Source organism: Pongo abelii, chromosome 23 (genome assembly GCF_028885655.2).
Source record: "Pongo abelii isolate AG06213 chromosome 23, NHGRI_mPonAbe1-v2.0_pri, whole genome shotgun sequence".
Taxonomy (NCBI): domain Eukaryota; kingdom Metazoa; phylum Chordata; class Mammalia; order Primates; family Hominidae; genus Pongo; species Pongo abelii.
This window is the reverse complement of record NC_085929.1, coordinates 36,747,294-36,765,318: the sequence shown is the minus strand read 5'-3', so window position 1 is coordinate 36,765,318 and position 18,025 is coordinate 36,747,294. Positions and strand designations below refer to the sequence as shown.

Genomic DNA, 18,025 nt, shown 5'->3' with positions numbered 1-18,025 from the left:
TCCTTAACTGTAAAATGGGACTAATAATGGTGTATACCTCATTGCTAAGAGATTACAAGACAAGTTGCAACCAATTTGGAAAACAGTTTGCCAGTTCCTCGAAAGGTTAAACAGTTGCCATATGACCCAGCAATTCCACTCTTCCTTATCTATCCAAGAGAAATGAAAACATAGGCCCCCACACAAAAGCTTGTACCTAAATGGTCAGAGCAGCATTATTCATAATGGCTAAAAACTAGAAACACGCGAATGACCATCACTGATGAATGGAAAAACAAAATCTGGTATAGTTCCAGCTCCCAGGAGGGGCAGTATGGGTATTTCATGGCGGTGTGGGCCTATCCCAGGAAAGGGAGGGGTGGAGCCAGACATACCTGGGGCAGATGTGAATCCAGAAGCACTGATACATGCTACAATGTGGATGAAACTTGAAAATGTTCAAGAGAAAGAATCCAGACATAAAAGGCCATATATTGTATAATTCCATTTATATGAAATATCCAGAAAAGGGAAATCTATAGAAACAGAAAGCAGATTAGTGGTTGCCAGGGACTGGGGGAGCCAGGATGCGGAGTGACTGCTAATTGGTAGGAGTTTCTTTTTGGGGTGATGAAAATGTTCTAAAATTAGAATGTTGTGATGGCTGCACAACTCTGTAAATATGCTAAAAATCATTGTACACTTTAAACGTGAATTAATGGCATGTTTATGTTCCATAAAACTGCTGGGGAAAAGACTACAGGAGAAAGTAGGTAGAACTTCGGGCGTGCGTGGCTCAGTAAACGCTGGTGATTATTAATAATTAGGTCTCACGAGATAATTTGAAGCCCCAGAAGCAGTGAGTGCAATGAGACTGCCAGACTTCTGGCTCAGGCTGGGCCTTTAAGCCGCTCTGCGTCCCTGAACTCACTTGGGCCTCCTCTGAGTTCCTCATAAATGAATGGGGCAAACAATCCCTACCACGTCCTTGGGGTCTCGCAAGGAGCGGGGCTCAGGAGGCAGATGAGCAATCCATGGAGGAAGCCCTGGGCCTCCGGCTCGCGCTCTGCAGTAGGTGACAGGCCCCGCTTGGGGCCAACCCGGAAAGGCCCGAGTTCGTCCAGGTGAGTTCTTGTGATTGGCAGCCCGGAGGAGGGCGGGGAGGACTGCGGTGACGGCTGCCCCGCCCCCTCACGTCGGGCTTGTTGGCGCCCGCCGGGGGAAGGTGGGCGGGGCCCGGGGTCCGCGGCGCCCATTGGGCGTGGGGGGAGAGAGAGAGCTCCCGGGCCTGGAGCCCCGCCCCCGGCCTTGCGGCGGCCAATAGGCGCCGCGCGTGGGCGGGGCGTCGGCGGCAGCCGGGCGGCTGAGGTGGCCGCTGGAGCTCAGGCGGCGGGCGCGGCCGGGATGGCGAAGAGCAACGGAGAGAATGGGCCGCGCGCGCCCGCGGCCGGGGAAAGCCTGTCGGGAACCCGGGAGAGCCTGGCCCAGGGCCCCGACGCCGCAACCACCGACGAACTCAGCTCTCTCGGGTCCGACTCGGAGGCCAACGGCTTTGCGGAGCGCCGCATCGACAAGTTCGGCTTCATCGTGGGCTCGCAGGGCGCCGAGGGCGCGTGAGTAGCGCCGGGGTCGGGACTGAGCGCGGTACCCACGCGAGGGGCCTCGACATGGACGGAGGCGCCCTCAGGACTTGCGGATACGTCCCCTTCCCAGGCAGGGACCACTAATCCCCGTTCCCTCCCCTGCCCCACCCCCACCACCCCTGCCTTCCTAGACCCGCCCCCTTCGCAGTCCTACTTCCGACCCAGGGGGCGGACGGGCTCACACCTCCACCCGCCACCTCCACCCTCTGGACAGACTGACCCGCTCCCAGGAAGGACCGACTGTGCCCTCCTTCCAGCCGTGGAACAGAATGACAGACTGCCCCAAACCCACCCCTGCCGCCAAGACCTTAGGGATGATTGTTTCTGCCACCCCGACAGACTCCCAAATGGCTGGCGCCCCGCTCCATAGACACGTATTCTCCATCTTTCCCCTTCCCACAAACCCACAGACGCCCTTGTCTCCCGGCCTCACTGCCCCCACACCAGGAGACCTCAGACCGACTTCAGGACTGACTGCCCCGCCCCCACCCCTTCCCAGGACAGAGTGACCCTTTCCTCGAGGCATACAGACCTCTGGATGGACAGACATTGGTCACCTCCCTCCCCTCAGCCCCATCCTGGGACAGACAGTCCCTTCTCCTCATGGAAGGGTCAGAGAAGGGCCCCCTACCCCCTCATACATAGCTTCCTCCGCTGGCACTGGCAACAGGTGGGCAGATACTCCCCCTTCCCAGCACCTACAGGGCGACAGGGAGCCCCACCACTAGGACAGACCATCAGCTCCAGCAGCCACAGGAGCCAGTAGATGGGCTCTGTGTATGTCCTGTGTATGTATGCGCCTCCTCCCAAAGGCAGATCTTGGGCGTGGGACAGGGGCAGGCAGGGAGACAGCAGGGTCTCTGCTCATATTAGCACCCCCCGATGTCCTATCCCGAGAACACCCAGACACCCAGCTAGCAGACAGAGAAATGTGGGGCAGTGGAACAGCACCTTGCCTCCAAACTGGGCCCCCATTGCCCCACAGAATCCCCCAAGCCCAGGCCTCAGAGATCATGTGTACAGGCTGGCGGTCCCCTTAGGAAAGATGGACTCCATACCCCACTCCCATCCCAGCTGTCCTGTCACGTGAGACCAGTGTTGTGCACAGAACTGACAAGACTCCCTCCTGATGTGTGCTTTCCATCCCAATCACCAGTAGTAGCTCCTGGGGCCCTGCCATGACCCTACTCCAGAGAATATCCTTTCTCCCCTTCTCTGACCAATTGAGATTGTCCAAGGTCACCCCAGACTCTCTCATGACTTATGGAAGCGCTTTAACTGTCTAAGAACCCCTGTCACTTCCGGGATTTTCCCCAGCCCTAAAGCCTCTTATTCACCAGGCCTCCTTCTTCCTTGGAGAAATCCAGGCCCCTCCCCTAAGGGGAGTTCCCTCTCACCCACTGGATCTGTCTCCTCCAGTACCTCCCTACTGGCTCACAGCAGGCTAGGCTTAGTCCAGGACTCAGAGAGAGCACCTATCATTCTGAACCCTCACCCTGACTGATGTTTTGTCACAGTTCCCCAGGGATTCACTTGTGAGAACTTAGTGGGGACCTGGAGTGTTTTGAATTGAGCAGTCACCTGGGATTAGGGCCCAGGGAGGGGTGTGGTCTTGAGATCTGGGAAAGGAGTTCCCAGTTGCATTTATGGGACCTTGGAAGGAAGAGCTCAGATTTGTGGGAGAATGCTAGGGCACGAGAATTCCTACTACATGCTTATCAGGCAGTCAACCAGATCTTGGGGTGCAGAGCAATGCGATAGATTAGGAAAAGGCCAAACTTAGGAATTACACTTGCTAGCTTTGTGACCTTGGGCAAGATCCTGAATCCCTGAGCCTGTTTACTCACTGTAAAGGGCAACAGTAACACCCACTTCCCAACATTACTCTGGGGGTTAAGTGAGATCAGATATGTGAAGGTGCCTAGCACAGCGCTTGGCACAAGTAGTGGCCCAGAAAATGTTAGTTTTCTTTCTTTCCTTCTAAGGGTCTGAGAAATGAAGAGAAAAATGAGGGCATATCTCTGGTATTTGTGGGCAGAGTGAGGCCCCAGTGGAAGCACCTCCCTTTGGCTGTAGTCCCCAACCAGGCAGCCAGACATCTGTCTTTCTTAACCCACAACCACAAACCCGGGATGTGGCTCTGCAGACACCCTCTACATCACTGCTGTCTGTAGGGCTGGGGCTGAGGTGGGATCCCAGCTCCAGTCCTCTCTCCTTCCCTCACTTTCTGGAGCCTGTCAGTCAACCTAAAATCTCTGGTATCTGAAAGCTTCGATGTTCCCTACTTAATTTATATTGTGGTTTCAAAAAAGCCAAGAGTAAGTCCCTGCCCAAGGCCATAGAGGGGAAGTTATGGAAAGTTTCAGGGTGACCGCCCTGAACCCAGTCTTGTGGTTGAAGGCTAGGAGTCCATGTTCTATGCTAGAGAAGTGAAACGTTAGCACTCATGGATACTGTGGAGATGGTGGGGACTCTGACTCCAGATTAAAGGTCCATTTCAGCTACCCTGGGCCAAAGGTTGTCTCAAGACATTTTGGTTGTGGAAGTTGCCAGGCCTGGGGATAAGAAAGCAGGTCACAGGCTACCTTACTCAGGTGACTATTAGCTACATGGCATGAGTAGATTAAAAAAACCATAGACTGCACTGTAAGGGACCTTTTTTTTTTGAGACGGAGTCTCGCTCTGTCACCCAGGCTGAAGTGCAATGGCGCAATCTCAACTCACTGCAACCTCTGCCTCCCGGGTTCAAGTGATTCTCTTGTCTCAGCCTCCTGAGTAGCTGGGAGGCAGAGGTTGCACCCATCACCACGCCTGGCTAATTTTTCATATTTTTAGTAGAGATGGAGTCTCACCATGTTGGCCAGGCTGGTCTCGAACTCCTGACCTCAGGCGATCCCCCCGCCTCGGCCTCCTGAAGTGCTGGGTTTACAGGCATGAGCCACCATGCCTGGCCTGTGAGGGATCTTAATAGATTGACCAGCTCAGCCCTTACTTACATAGATGAGGAAACTGAGGCCCAGAGAGAAGAATAACTTTCTTAAGATCACAGCATATTAGTGGCAGAACTAGGACTTGGACTTAGGGTTTCTGACTCCCGGGTCAGTACAGTTTCCACTGCCTTCACCACCCATAAATATGGCCTTTTGTCCCTGCAGGATATCAGGTGTCAGACAGGTAGAACAGAAGTGTCTTAGCAGTCACCTGCCTGCTCTTACCTTCCCTGGCTTAGCTCAGCACTTTCGACTCTCAGCAGTATATGAGGCTAATAGAAGTGGCCCAGAAGGATAAGAGTATGTTGTCATTACCAGTTCGTTAGACTGATTAGCTTCAGGACTGGGAAGAGGCTCATTCACCTTTTTCTCCTCAGGCCTGCGGTGGAGTAATTAATACTTATTTACTGGGAGACATTTCAAGTCAGGAAGCTGAAAGTGGTAGGGCATGGTGGCTCACGCCTATAACCCCAGCACTTTGGGAGGCTGAGGCGGGTGGATCGCTTGAGTTCAGGAATTCGAGACCAGCCTGGGCAACATGGTGAAACTCCATCTCTACAAGAAAATACAAAAAATTAGCTGGGCACTGTGGTGGGCACCTGTAATCCCAGCTACTCGGGAGGCTGAGAGGTGGGAGGATCTCTTGAGCCCAGGAGGTGGAGGTTGCAGTAAGCCAAGATTGTGCCGCTGTGCTCCACCCAGCTCTTTCTTGAGACAGAACATGACCCTGTCTCAAAAAAAAAAAAAAGGCTGGGTGCTGTGCCTCACGCCTGTAATTCCAGCACTTTGGGAGGCTGAGGCAGGCAGATCGCTTGAGCCCAGGAGTTCAAGACCAGCCTGGCCAACATGGTGAAACCCCATCTCTACAAAAAATACAAAAATTAGTTGGGTGTGGTGGCATGCACCTATAATCCTAGCCACTCGGGAGGCTGAGGTAGGAGGACTGCTTGAGCCCAGGGAGATGGAGGTTGCAGTGAGCCGAAATCATGCCACTACACTCCAGCCTGGGAGACCTTGCCTAAAAAAAAAAAAAAAAAAAAAAAAAAAAAAGCTGAAAGTGACCTTAGAGATGGCCATCAGCATATAGATGGATAAACTGGAGGCCTGTGAGAAACCTGGAATTCCTGATTCCCAGTCCTAGGCCTTTCCATTTCTTCACCTTGTCTGTCTTTTGAGCCTACTCTGCAGGGAACCTTTAGTGAGACTGAGATGGTCCCTGTCTGTTTTTGAGTAGTAGCCACAGGCAAGAAAGCAGCTAGCCAGTAAATGATCCTGTGGGTGGCATAGGCATAGATCAGAGTGCCGACAGCATTAGTTCTTCTGGCTTGGCTGGAGACCGAGTGGGGCATTGAAGCCCAGGAAGGGCCGGGCGCAGTGGTTCACCGCCATAATCCCAGCACTTCGGGAGGCTGAGGCGGGCAGATCATTTGAGGTCAGGAGTTTGAGACCAGCCTGGCCAACATGGTGAAACCCCGTCTCTACTAAAAATACAAAAATTAGCCAGGCAGTAGTGGCTTGCACCCATAATCCCAGCTGCTCAGGAGGCTGAGACAGGAGAATCACTTGAGCTTGGGAGGTGGAGGTTGCGATGAGTTGAGATCATGCCACTGTACTCCAGTCTGGGTGAGACAATGAGACCGTGTCTCAAACAAACAAACAAAAAAAAGGCCCAGGAAAGACCAGTTGAGGAAAAAGACATGTTTTCAGCAGGGAAGGGTGGGGGGAGTGATGATACCCCTCCTGTCACTTTGGAGCAGGAAGAACGGACTTGTTTGGTGGCCCTTCTGTAGCATAGAGGAAGTGGTTGGGAAGGGAAAGAAGGATACAAGTTGTATACCAGGTCTCCTGGCCTGAGGGAGGTGACCTGAGAGAGGTGGTCCCTGACCTTCTTCTCCTTTTCCTATGTGATTGTCAGGTCTGGTCTCCTGAGGCTGAGAGCTTCCCACCCAGCCTCAGTCCGCCCAGTCTGCAGGCCAGATGAGGTGAGGAGCTATGCTCTTTGGGATCCCATGGGTGTTGGCTTCCTGTTATGGGAGCAAGGGATCTGAGCTGGGCCCCGGGAGAAACATCTGGAATAGCAGTACTGCCTTCTTTAGTTCTCATTCCCTGGGCCTTTCATTACTAGCCAACTTTGGAAATCATAGAACTGGCTTAATTGGCATCCCTATAGTTTATTGTGTGCCAGTTTTTATTGGAGTGGGGTCAGGGCCCTCCTGGCAGGCCACATTCTGACTCTTTGCCTTATTCTCTAGTCTCAGAGCATCTACTTTTCTTGAGCTGTTACAGATCCCAGGAGAGCATGGAGCTGGCATTGGGTGGTCCCTGGGTGGCCCATCTGGAAGGAGGCATTTGTACATATGGGGCCCTGGGCTGTGACGCTAGACTGCAGGCCCTCCCATTTTCTCTCATTTTTCCCTTCTTAGCCTCAAAGGAAAATCTGGTTTGGTGGCCCTGTGAGTGTTAGGTCCTCAGACAAGATCTGACTTGGTAAAGGAGGGAGCCGGCACACCAGCTGCTACCCTGGGAAGGTGCCTGAGTGTCCGCCTGCTGGGAAACTCTAAGCTGTGGGAAAGAGATAAGATGGTAGCACCTAGTTGATGTTTTGTCCTACCAGCATCTGGGCCTGAAACAGGACCTCCCAAGGGGCAGTGAGGCCTGGCTCTGGCCCAGCCACCCAATCTGTTTATATCGAGGTGGGTGAGAGAAGGTGCTGTGTGCTCCCTCCTCACACAAGCGCCAGAGTCTGGCTGGCTATGTGATCTTGAACATGTTGCTTCACTTCTCTGAGCCTCAGTTTCTCACTTGCAGAATGGTTATGATAACACTGACTTTGCAGGATCATTTTGAAGTTTAAATGAACTAATACAGGGTAGGTGCTCAGTGAATGTTCTTCTCCCTCTTAAAGACTGGAGCAGCTTGTGGTTCTATCTTTTCATTTCCTACTTCCCATCTTTGGCTGTAATGATGAGTGTCAGTGAGGCCCAGCCCCTGTGGGCAGGAATGAACCCTAACCCATGGTGAATCCTCACTTCCCCTGAGAGGGGTGATTATCCCCATTCTGTGGATGAGCATACTGAAGGCCGAGGAAAAAGTGCCCAAGGTTTGCCAGCTGGTAAATGGCAGAACTGGGACTAGAACCTGTTTCTTGACATTGCATCCAGTAGTGACTACGCCTTGCTACAGTGGCAGCAGGCAGGGTGCCAGGTGCTTACCAGTCCCTAAGGTCCCCACACCCAGGGCAGGAGTTAGCAGGAATCTGACTGCCTCCCCCTCCCAGTATGGAGGGCAAAGCAGGTCTCAGTACAGTGAAAGGTCATGGCCATCAAGCAGGAGAAAGGCACAGGGAGAAAAATCCTTGGAGAGGTCCTGGAAGCACGGCCAGATCAGGCCTGGCCTAGTCCTCCCATAGGCCAGAGTCTGGATTGCATTAGTCTTGACCCCAACATGCTGCATAATGGCCATTTGACTTTGATATCTAGTCTGTGCCTTTTGGAAGAAGTGTTACTTTGTAGATGAGGCAAGGATTATATTGCTTGTACCGGTGAGGAATCTGAAGGTTGGAGAACTCTTGCTGTTAGTGAACTGTGGAGCCAGATCAGAGAGGGATCCCAGGTCCTCCAACTGTCACCCAGTGCTCCTCAAGCTACATGGCACTGACCATTCTCTTCCCCTTTCTCCTCCTCAGTCAAGGTAATTGAGCCTGCAGGCTCAGGATGCGTTGCCGACCAGAGCAGAGTCCTGCCATCATCCATCCATTGTCCTAGCTGATCACTTTATCCTGCAGACAGTACACTTGAGGGGTGGGAGGCCTCCTTTAACTGATTAGTCTGCCCCTGGTAAATCTATTGGTGCAATCCTGGGCCCAGAGACCCTCTCCAGCAGGGAGAACACTGTACTGGCCACCCCAGTGGCAAGTCAATGCTCCTGATATTTAACCAGCTTAGAAGCCCCCACCTAGGATTTCAGGGCAGCTGCCAACTTTGGCTTTCTCTGTCTCCTTCCATTTCCCGTCTCTCCTCCCCTACCCTGCCCTACTTCATTCTGTGCCCTGTCCAGGTCTTCAGAGGCTGCCATAGCTTAGCACTCAACACCTCTTCAGGTAGAGAAATACTCAGCAGACCCAGCAGCCTGGGAGAGCAAACCAAGACTTACTTTTGCCAGCTTATCCATCTTAGCAGTGAGCTTATTTACCACACATTTATTGAGCACCTACTCTGTCAGACCCTGTGATTTGGACAAGAGATACAGAACTGAACAAGATGTCTGTGTTTTATTGCCCTCAAGGCACTCACAGACTTGCTGAAAAATAGAACCACAGACAAATCTTTCCAGTGTTGAGTGATGAAGGCTGTCATTGAGGCATGCAGTTGCTCTGGGAGTACAGAGGAAAAAGCAGCCAGCCCCACCTACAGGAGCCTAGAAAGTAGTAGCATTTGATCCAGGCTTCAGAAGAGGCAAAGCAGGGCAGTCCATTGGATGAGAGGGGGCCCATGTGCAAAGTCCCTCCCAAAAGCAGTCGTTTGAGCATGTGTGCCAAGAGCAGAGATGACAAGAAGAATGGGAGGCAGTAGGATGATACGAAGCAAGGGTAGGTTAGGGAAATGGGTTGGGCGGTCCGAGTCTAGCCTTGAATGTCAGGCTGAGGCCTCCTGTGTTGCATAAAAGTTAGTCCAGGAAATGGGTTGGGCGGTCTGAGTCTAGCCTTGAATGTCAGGCTGAGGCCTCCTGTGTTGCATAAAAGTTAGTCCAGGTCTGGCATGGAAGATGGCATAAAGAGGAGCTGGACTGCAGGCAGTGAGACCTGTTGGGAGAATCAAGGATGGCCTAAAAGGGCTGTGGTGAGACCTGTAGGAGGTCTGGAGCAGTGAGGATAAAGAGGCTGGCAAATCATTAGGGCTTGGTCCATGACTGCCATGTGGGCTGATGGAGAGGTAGGAAGGCTCTGGACTAGCTGAAATGGCTTTGGCCTCTTACAGAGTCCATTCTGGAGCCCTCTGGCTACAGGGAAGCAAGGCCAGCTGTGGCCTTCCTCTGAAGTGGGCAGTGGGCTGCTGTGACTCTGCGTTGTCACAGCTCTGGGCTCCCCAAGGTCCCTGGTATGGCTGGCTTGCCCAGGGCACATCAAGGGGTTCTTTATCTCCTTCCAGCAGGAGAGTGGGTTGGCTGACCTGGTTGGGGAAGGAATAGGATAAGCGGTGTTGAGCTTCGTGGTCTCTGCCTGGCAGACATATTGGATGATAAGGAAGGATGCAAGGAGAACCAGAAGAGAGGAGTGGGGCCTGAGGACATGGAAAACCTACCTTAGGGTGGTATGGCAACTGGGGAGGGTGGGTTTGGGCCTTTGGACACAGCATACACTGATCAAGGGGAGGCAGTTGGCAACTGGAGGCTTGTTTGACCTCACCTAGCACCTTTATTCTGTTCTTAGAGGTGGTGCCTTGGCTGGGACAAAACCTGTGAGAAGGCAAACCCCTCAGCACTTACAAGGGGCACCACTAGCGGCATCCGGAGATGAGAGATTCTGGCTGGAAATGTGGATTTTAGGCTAGTGTTTGAGAAAGGGCTCTGAACCAGGCACAGGGGTCAGAGTGTCAGTGATGACTCCACCACTGACCTTTGTAATATGTGACTTAGGCACATCCCTCACCCAACCATGGGGCTAATGCTTCCAGTTTTTTTCACCCAACACTTACTATATGTGTAGCCCTGTGCTAGGCTCAGGATATAGACCTGATCTTGCCCTCACAGGGAAATCAGACATTAAACAAGTAGTTTCAACCAGCCTGGGCAACATAGTGAGACCCTGTCTCTAAAAAATAAATTAGCTGGGCATGGTGGCGCATGCCAGTAGTCCTAGCTACTACGGAGGCTGAGGCTGAGCCTGGGAGTTTGAGGCTGCAGTGAGCTGTGATTGTGCCACTGCACTCCAGCCTGGGTGACAGAGCGAGACCCCATTTCTAAAAAAAATTTTAAAAAGAGAAAGAAGTTACCAGGTGTGGTTGTATACAAAGGATTGTGAGGATCAAATGAGATAATTGGATTAGGAGCATAGTGTAAACAAATACTGCTGAACAGAGATCTGGAGACCTTAGCCCTATGCCTTACTGAGCCACTAACTAGCTGTGTGACCTTGAGAAAGTTGCTTAATCTTGGTTTTGTTTTGTTTTGTTTTGTTTTTTTGAGATGGAGTTTTGCTCTTTTGCGTAGGCTGGAGTGAAATGGCACAATTGATGTCGGCTCACTGCAACCTCTGCCTCCTGGGTTCAAGCGATTCTCATGCCTCAGCCTCCCGAGTAGCTGGGGTTTTAGGTGCCCACCACCATGCCCAGCTAATTTTTGCATTTTTAGTAGAGACGGGGTTTTGCCATGTTGGCCAGGTTGGTCTCAAACTCCTGACCTCAGGTGATCCACCCACCTCGGCCTCCTAAAGTGCTGGGATTACAGGCATGAGCCACCATGCCGGGCAAAAGTTGCTTAATCTTTTTAACCTCAGTTTTCCCCACATAAAAATTACGCAGTTTGTATGTGTGTGTGTATGTGTGTTTGTTTTTAAGAGACAGGGTCTGACTCTGTCACCCAGGCTGGAATGCAGTGGTGCAGTCACAGCTCACTGCAGCCTCAACCTCCCAGGCACAAGCGATCTTCTCACCTCAGCCTCCTGAGTAGCTGGGATTACAGGCTGAAGCCACCATGCCTGGCTACTTTTTTTACTTTTTGTAGAGACAGAGTCTCACTATGTTGCCCAGGCTGATTTCAAACTCCTGGGCACAAGCAATCCTCCCTCCTCAGCCTCCCAAAGTGCTTACATTATAGGCATGAGCCACTGTGCCAGCCAACTAAGGCAGTTTTAGTGGGATGGTGTGGAAGACAGCTACATCTGACATCCTGAGACTGACCGTGGAGTATATGAAAAGTGCTTTGAAGCCTGAGTAACATAGGGAGACCCCATCTCTACATCCCATAATTTAAAAATTAGCTGGGCATAGTGGTGTGCACCTGTTGTCCCAGCTACTTGGGAGGCTGAGGTAGGAGGATCACTTGAGCCTGGGAAATCAAGGCTACAGTGAGCCATTATTGCACTACTGCACTCCAGCCTGGGCAATGGAGACCCTATCTCAAAAAAAAAAAAAAAAAAAATAGTGCTTTGAGAAGTTCTCTATGTGGTACCACGCAAGTTCAGGGGGGTCACCATGGCACATGCCACAGAAGCCACTGCTCCCAGCATGCTCTTTTCCTCTTGTGAGAGGACCTCTCTGATTGATTGATTGAGACAGGGTCTTACTTTTTTGCGCAGGTTGGTCTTGAACTCCTGGCTTCAAGTGATCTTCCTGCCTCTGCCTCCCAAAGTGCTGGGATTAGAGGCATGAACTACCATACCAGGCTGGACTTCTCTTTGTGTGCAGGATTGGTGTCCCTGAGGTCTTTGGGGATGTAATCAAATCAAGGGATGCTTTGATTTATCTAGCTCTTTAGTCTGCAAAGTGCTTTCATTTCCACTGCCTCTCAGTAACCCTTATAGGAGCAATGGGAAATTGGTAGGCTATTATTTTACCCTGTTTCCTGATAAGGAAGTGATGGAACAGGGCCTGGCACCCAGCACTCCTCCTTCCCAATTTCCCATCTTACCAAAGTTGGTGACCACTGTGTGTCCTCTCCTCCTCCCCTTCCTGTCCCAGTCTTAGGACTTCAGCCCAGCCCAAGTGTCTGTACTTCTCCTTCCAGGCTTTCAGGTTGTTTTTGTTGCTAAGTTGTCATGATGGATGACACAATTCCTGTCCCAGGACTCCACACACAGCTCCTCATATGTACCCCAAGACAAGGCAGGAGTAGCTGGGTCGTGAGTGGCCCAGTGAAGGAGCATAAGTTTGGAGAACTCCTGTCCCTCCTCATTGCTTTGGGCGTTGGACACTGTGAGTCCAGAAGTGATCTTCCCCAGCCAGCCACTTTTGGAGAATGCTGCTGCTTTCCCTTTCATCTTTGCTTGGCTTCACAAAAAAGGAGAACCTAGGCTGGGCACTGTGGCTCACGCCTATAATCCCAGTACTCTGGGAGGCCAAGGTGGGCAGATCACTTCAGTCCAGGAGTTCAAGACCAGCCTAGGCAACATAGCAAAACCATATCTCTACTAAAAATATCAAAAATTAGCTGGGTGTGGCGGTGGCATTGGGAGCGGGAGTATTATTAGGATTAAGGGAGATGTTGTTGGTAAAGCACCCAGCACAGTGTCTGTCACAAAGTAAGGGCTCTGTGGAACATGGCGGCTCTCACAATTCGAGTGTAAATTACCCTCTGAGATTTTACCTCAGGCATTTAGCATAATGGTAAGGGAGCAATGCAGCTTTGGGGTGAAAATCTGGCTTCCCTCACGTGCTCTTCCAACCTACCCCATGACTGTGGAGGTTAGGCAGGAGCCAGTCCCACTCAGCTTGTGGTCTGGAGCTTGCTGGCCTGCCAGGGCAGGTTGGGAATCCCCCCATGAGTTCCTCGCTGAGTCATCTGGAGCAGGGCTCTGATCTGAGGGCCTGACCTTCCCTTTCCTTGGTCTGTAAAGATAAGCAGAAGTAAGAGCAAAGGTGGACCTCCCGAAAGATTCCACTCAAGGCTTGCAACCAGAGTGCTGCCCGGGGCCTCTGTCCTCCTGGGTGGTGGTAGTCACTTGGGGAAGGAGTCAGAGTTTGCTTAATAATTACCACCACCCTCCTCTGTGGTTTTTTTGTGGGTTTTTTGGTGGGTTTTTTTTTTTTTTGAGTCAGGGTCTCCCTCTGTCACCCAGGCTGGAGTGCAGTGGCACGATTATGGCTCACTGCAGCCTTGAACTCCTGGGCTCAAGCAATCTTCCACCTCAGCCTCCTGAGTAGCTATGACTACAGACATGCACAACTAATTTTTAAAAGAATTTAGAGACAGGGTCTCACTCTCTTGCCCAGGCTGGTCTCAAACTCCTGGCCTCAAGCAATCCTCTGGCCTCCGCCTCCCAAAATGTTGGGATTATAGGCATGAGCTACTGTGCCTGGCACCATGTAGACTTTCATCCTGAGCTTCCTGTTCTGCTTCTGAGTGACCCCTTCCATCCTCCCAGGATAGTCACAGTAATGCCATTTCACAGAGGAGCCTGTATGGTGGACGAGGCTTTCACCTACATCACGTCGTTTAATTCTGTGAGAGTATTTATCATCATAGTCCCCATTTTAAGAAGCAGAAACCAAGTTCCAGAGAGGCAAAGTGACTTGCCAAGCATCACACAGCTTGTGTCTCTGAGTCCACTGAGCTCCAAGCTCCTCAGGAGCACGGCTGTGTATACCCAGCCTACTGGACAGTACTTGGTGGTGGAGTTGTGTGACAGAGGGAGAGATGAGCAGGGCCGGGATTCACTTTCCAGTGCCATCCCCTGCTTGACTTGGACTTTGGCCAGTTATTGTCTTTCTGAAGAACCTGAGTTTCCTTATTCACAAAAGGGAGTTGATAATTAGAGGACTTATCTCATGGGCTTGTCAGGATTAAATGAAATAATAAAGTAAGTTAAGTGCTGAACACAGTGTCTGGTGCATAGCAAGCGTCTGGTAAGTGTTATAACAGACATTCAGTTAAGTTAATTGAATATTAGAATTGTAATGTTATAAAATGCCATCATCAAGCAGATCTGTGCTCAGCCCTGTGCTGGGCTTTGAGGAAGATCTAGAGCTGGTACCAGGCCAGAAAGGGAATGCTCTTTATCAAGTTCTTACTATCCTTTACCCACCTGATATCAAGGTAGCGAAGCATATTCCCTTTTCACTGCTGACAACACTTAATGAAATTCAGAGTGTCTGAGGTCACCAAGCTCATGAATCGGTCAACACACACATTTGTTGGCCAGGCGCAGTGGCTTACGCCTGTAATCCCCACACTTTGGGAGGCTGAGGTGGGTGGATCATGAGGTCAGGAGATCGAGACCATCCTGGCCAACATGGTGAAACCCCGTCTCTGCTAAAAAAAAAAAATAAAAATACAAAAATTAGCTGGGCGTGGTGGCGCACACCTGTAGTCCCAGCTACTCAGGAGGCTGAGACAGGAGAATAGCTTGAACCCGGGAGGTGGAGGTTGCAGTGAGCCGAGATTGCGCCACTGCACTCCAGCCTGGGTGACAGAGCAAGACTCCGTCTCAAAACAACAACAACAACACACGCACACACACACATTTATTGAGCACCAGCTAGGTATCAGGCTTGGGACACACTGCAGAGAATGAGGCCAAGAGAGCCCCTGCCCTCCAGGAACGCCCCTTCTCATGAAATGCTGCCTCTGCAGAACAGCCCTTAGGTGGAGAAGCTCCACCTGTCCCACTGGACTGCTCACATTCCCCAAACAAGCCATTCCCTCTCCTATTTTTTTTTTTTTCGATTGCTTAACTGATTTTAATAACATGACATGAAGCCCCTAGACTTGATATAATCGTTATGCAAAATACATAGGTGAATACTGTCTTCTTTTAAAAATATAAAATAAATAAGCAGACATGTGAAAATAGGCAAGTTTCCATTAAATAAATGAAAATTTTAAAAAAAGAAAGTTTTGCTTTCCATGTCATTTGAAGAAGGAAAATTATCAATTTAAACAATATTCAAGTTTATTAAACAAATAAAAAAAGTATTATAAAATGTTTAACTTTCATCAGCTTCAAGGTTTATGTTGCTCCCAAATTTTGCATACAACTGAACTTTCAAATCTGCTAACACCCGCTGAATTGATTCCACTCTGGATTCTAAGGCATCAATTTCTTCTTGCAAATTTTTCTTTGCTTCTTCTAACATTTCTTGTGTTTCTTCTTGAGAATGGCTAATGAAGACATCACCAATTTGATAAGGTATCATTAAGCAGTCATCATCTGCAAGCATGATGTCATCACAAGCATCTTCTAGGTTTTGGAGTTGTTTCTTTTTTACTTCTATTTCTTCCTTCAGCTCTGTGATTCTACTTGTATTCCGTGCAAATTTGTTTATCTTTTGTTGATCTTCGAAAGTAACATTGACATCTTCTGCAGCCGCCTTCTTCATGGTGGCCGCCATCTTGGGACTCTCCCTCTCCTATTAACTTGCATTTGAACATACTGAGTGTTTTGCCTAGTGTGTCCTTTCCCCTTTCTTAGCCTAGCTACTTCCTGTCACCCTTCAAACCCCAATTCAAAAGTCAACTCCCCTTTAAAGCTTTCTCTAAACAGCCCGTCCTCACCCTGGGGTCTTTTTGCAGTCTCCTAGCCCCTTCTACATGCTCCTGTGATGGCACTTCTTCTCTGTGTGCTAGTTATTTACCTACCTGTTTGTCGCTGCCAGATTGACCTCCTCAAGGGCAGGGACCACCTTTTATTCATCTTTGTAGATTCAGGGCCTGGAACACAGGCTCTAGAAAGGTGTGCATGGAATATAATGAGGGCCTGATTGTGTTCTGTCCCTGGAGTAGTTAGGAGAGGCTTTGTAGAGATGAGAAGGAGTTCGGAATGAGGCTTCCCAAGATGATGGCACCAAAATTGAATGGGGGTTGAAGGAAGATGGCTCAGGGGTAGGGGCCTCTAGAGATGGGACTAGGGGAGAAAGGGATGTGCAGGGGAACAGGAGGGCCTTGAGAGCCAGGGCCTGAAGTTTCTTTGTTTTTGTGTTGTTGTTGTTGTTATTGTTGTTCTTTGGTTTTTGTTTGTTTGTTTTGAGAAAAGGTCTTGCCCTGTGACCCAGTGGCCCAGTCTAGGGTGCAGTGGCACCATCATGGTTCACTGCAGCTTCAAACTCCTGAGCTCAAGTGATCCTCCCACTTCAGTCTCCCGAGCAGCTGGGACGACAGGGCATGTGCCGTAATGCCCAGCTACAGGGCCTGAGGTTTCTGTTGGATAATGAGGGCAGTAGGGAGCCATGGACGAGTCTGGGCAGAGGAGGGGCCTTATATAAACAGTGAGTCAAGACTAATTTTGGTAAGATCTATCAATGAGATCTAGCAGTTTGGTAAGGATGAGTCAGGGTGGCCCCTGGGTGCCTGCAGTGAGATTGTGATCCAAGGACTCAGTCACCAGCAAGGGAATTTCAAGCAGCACTCTGCCTGGTAGGAGCTGGGATTTGGAGAAGGGATGTCTTCTGTTGAGAATAGTCTCGGGCGGCACGCAGTGACTAATACCTGTAATCCCAACACTTTGGGAGGCTGATGCAGGCAGATCACTTGAGCCCAGGAGTTTGAGACTAGCCTGGGCAACACGGCGAAACCTTGTCTCTACAAAAAACACAAAACTTAGTGGGGCATGGTGGCATGAACCTATGGTCCCAGCTACTTGAGAGGCTGAGGTGGGAGGATGGCTTAAGCCCAGGAGGCGGAGGCTGCAGTGAGCCGAGATCATGCCACTGCACTCCATCTTGGGCGATAGAGCGAGACCCTATCTAATACCTTTCTGCAGTTGTCAGGGAGAGCTGCTTGGGGGTTTCTCTGTGGTCTGTGCCCTTCCCTAGATGAATGCATCAGAGGAAGGTGGATTCCTTGGTTTTTCTTTTTGGGAGCCAGCAAGACTAGTGCTAAAGGAACCATTTCTCACACTGAGTAGGGTGGAGCTGAGCAGAGTGGAGAGCTGGGCAGAGGTCCAGGGCACCAAGGCCAGTGAAGGGTGGAGAGAACCTGTTTACCATTGTGCACTGACCCAGCACTGGAAGGAGCAGAGCCAGGGAATTCCTCATGGGAAAGAGAGGCAGCCCCAGAATTAGCCTGCATTGGGAAGGAGGGAGAGTGAAGCAAGCCAGACTCTGTCACTCAGACAGGGAGCCTGGACACTGCCAGCCGGCTCCCAGGCAGGGGTGGCCGGACCCCAGAAGGGAGTGCCAGGCTGCTGCAGACCCTCTTCCTTTTTCCTACTAACTCACAGCGTGCGTGGCGTCAGGCAGACCGCTTACCTTCTGGGGAGGGGATGGCCTCACTGCATGATCTCATAGGTTTCCCAGTCCTGACAGCCATTTGCACACCACCAGCCTACCCTCTCCTGCACTTTGGTTTCTCATCACTTCTTATGGAACTGGTCTAAAAGCCATTTATACCTTCATTCATTACCACCTCTTAGGGTAGTGAACTCCAGAGCTTGTTGCCTAGTATGCAAAACAGGTCAGCCTTTTGTGTGTCCTCACTTCACTTTCAGGCTCTGGGTGGAGAGGGAAGCCCTCTGGATCGGTGATTGGCCATGCTCCCCCTGCACATCCACTTCCCAATTTTCCACACTTCGGTGGGACTTCCTCCAGCTGCCTCCTCTCCATCCCGGAGACCCAAGTGTGAGGGTTTTTTTTCACGTTATTCACGCCTGTCTTTCTCGGCACAGAGGGTGATAAGAAGAGGGAAGGGAATGTGACAGGGATTGAAGCCATGGTATGAGCGGGGGACTTTATATGTCTTGGATAGTTTAGTGCTCAGGTGGCA

At 50.8% G+C, this 18,025-nt stretch overlaps 2 protein-coding genes across 3 annotated transcripts in view; one reads left to right on the top strand and one right to left on the bottom strand.

Annotated features, from left to right (window-relative positions):
- Window positions 1-1,291: 1,291 nt before the first annotated feature.
- Window positions 1,292-18,025, top strand: part of TBC1D10A (TBC1 domain family member 10A) — a 34,819-nt gene continuing 18,085 nt past the window's right edge. Inside the window, exon 1 of one of the 2 annotated variants that reach the window (XM_009234253.4) lies at window positions 1,292-1,592. In XM_009234253.4, the coding sequence (XP_009232528.1) occupies window positions 1,384-1,592 (209 nt within the window). In that variant the 5' untranslated portion in view covers window positions 1,292-1,383. The remainder of the gene's footprint in view (window positions 1,593-18,025) is intronic. The other variant, XM_009234254.4, reaches the window with a different exon arrangement.
- Window positions 15,201-15,660, bottom strand: LOC112130639 (prefoldin subunit 4). The gene has a single exon (XM_024240112.3). The coding sequence runs from the start codon at window positions 15,655-15,657 to the stop codon at window positions 15,253-15,255; it is 405 nt and encodes a 134-aa protein (XP_024095880.3). The 5' UTR covers window positions 15,658-15,660; the 3' UTR covers window positions 15,201-15,252.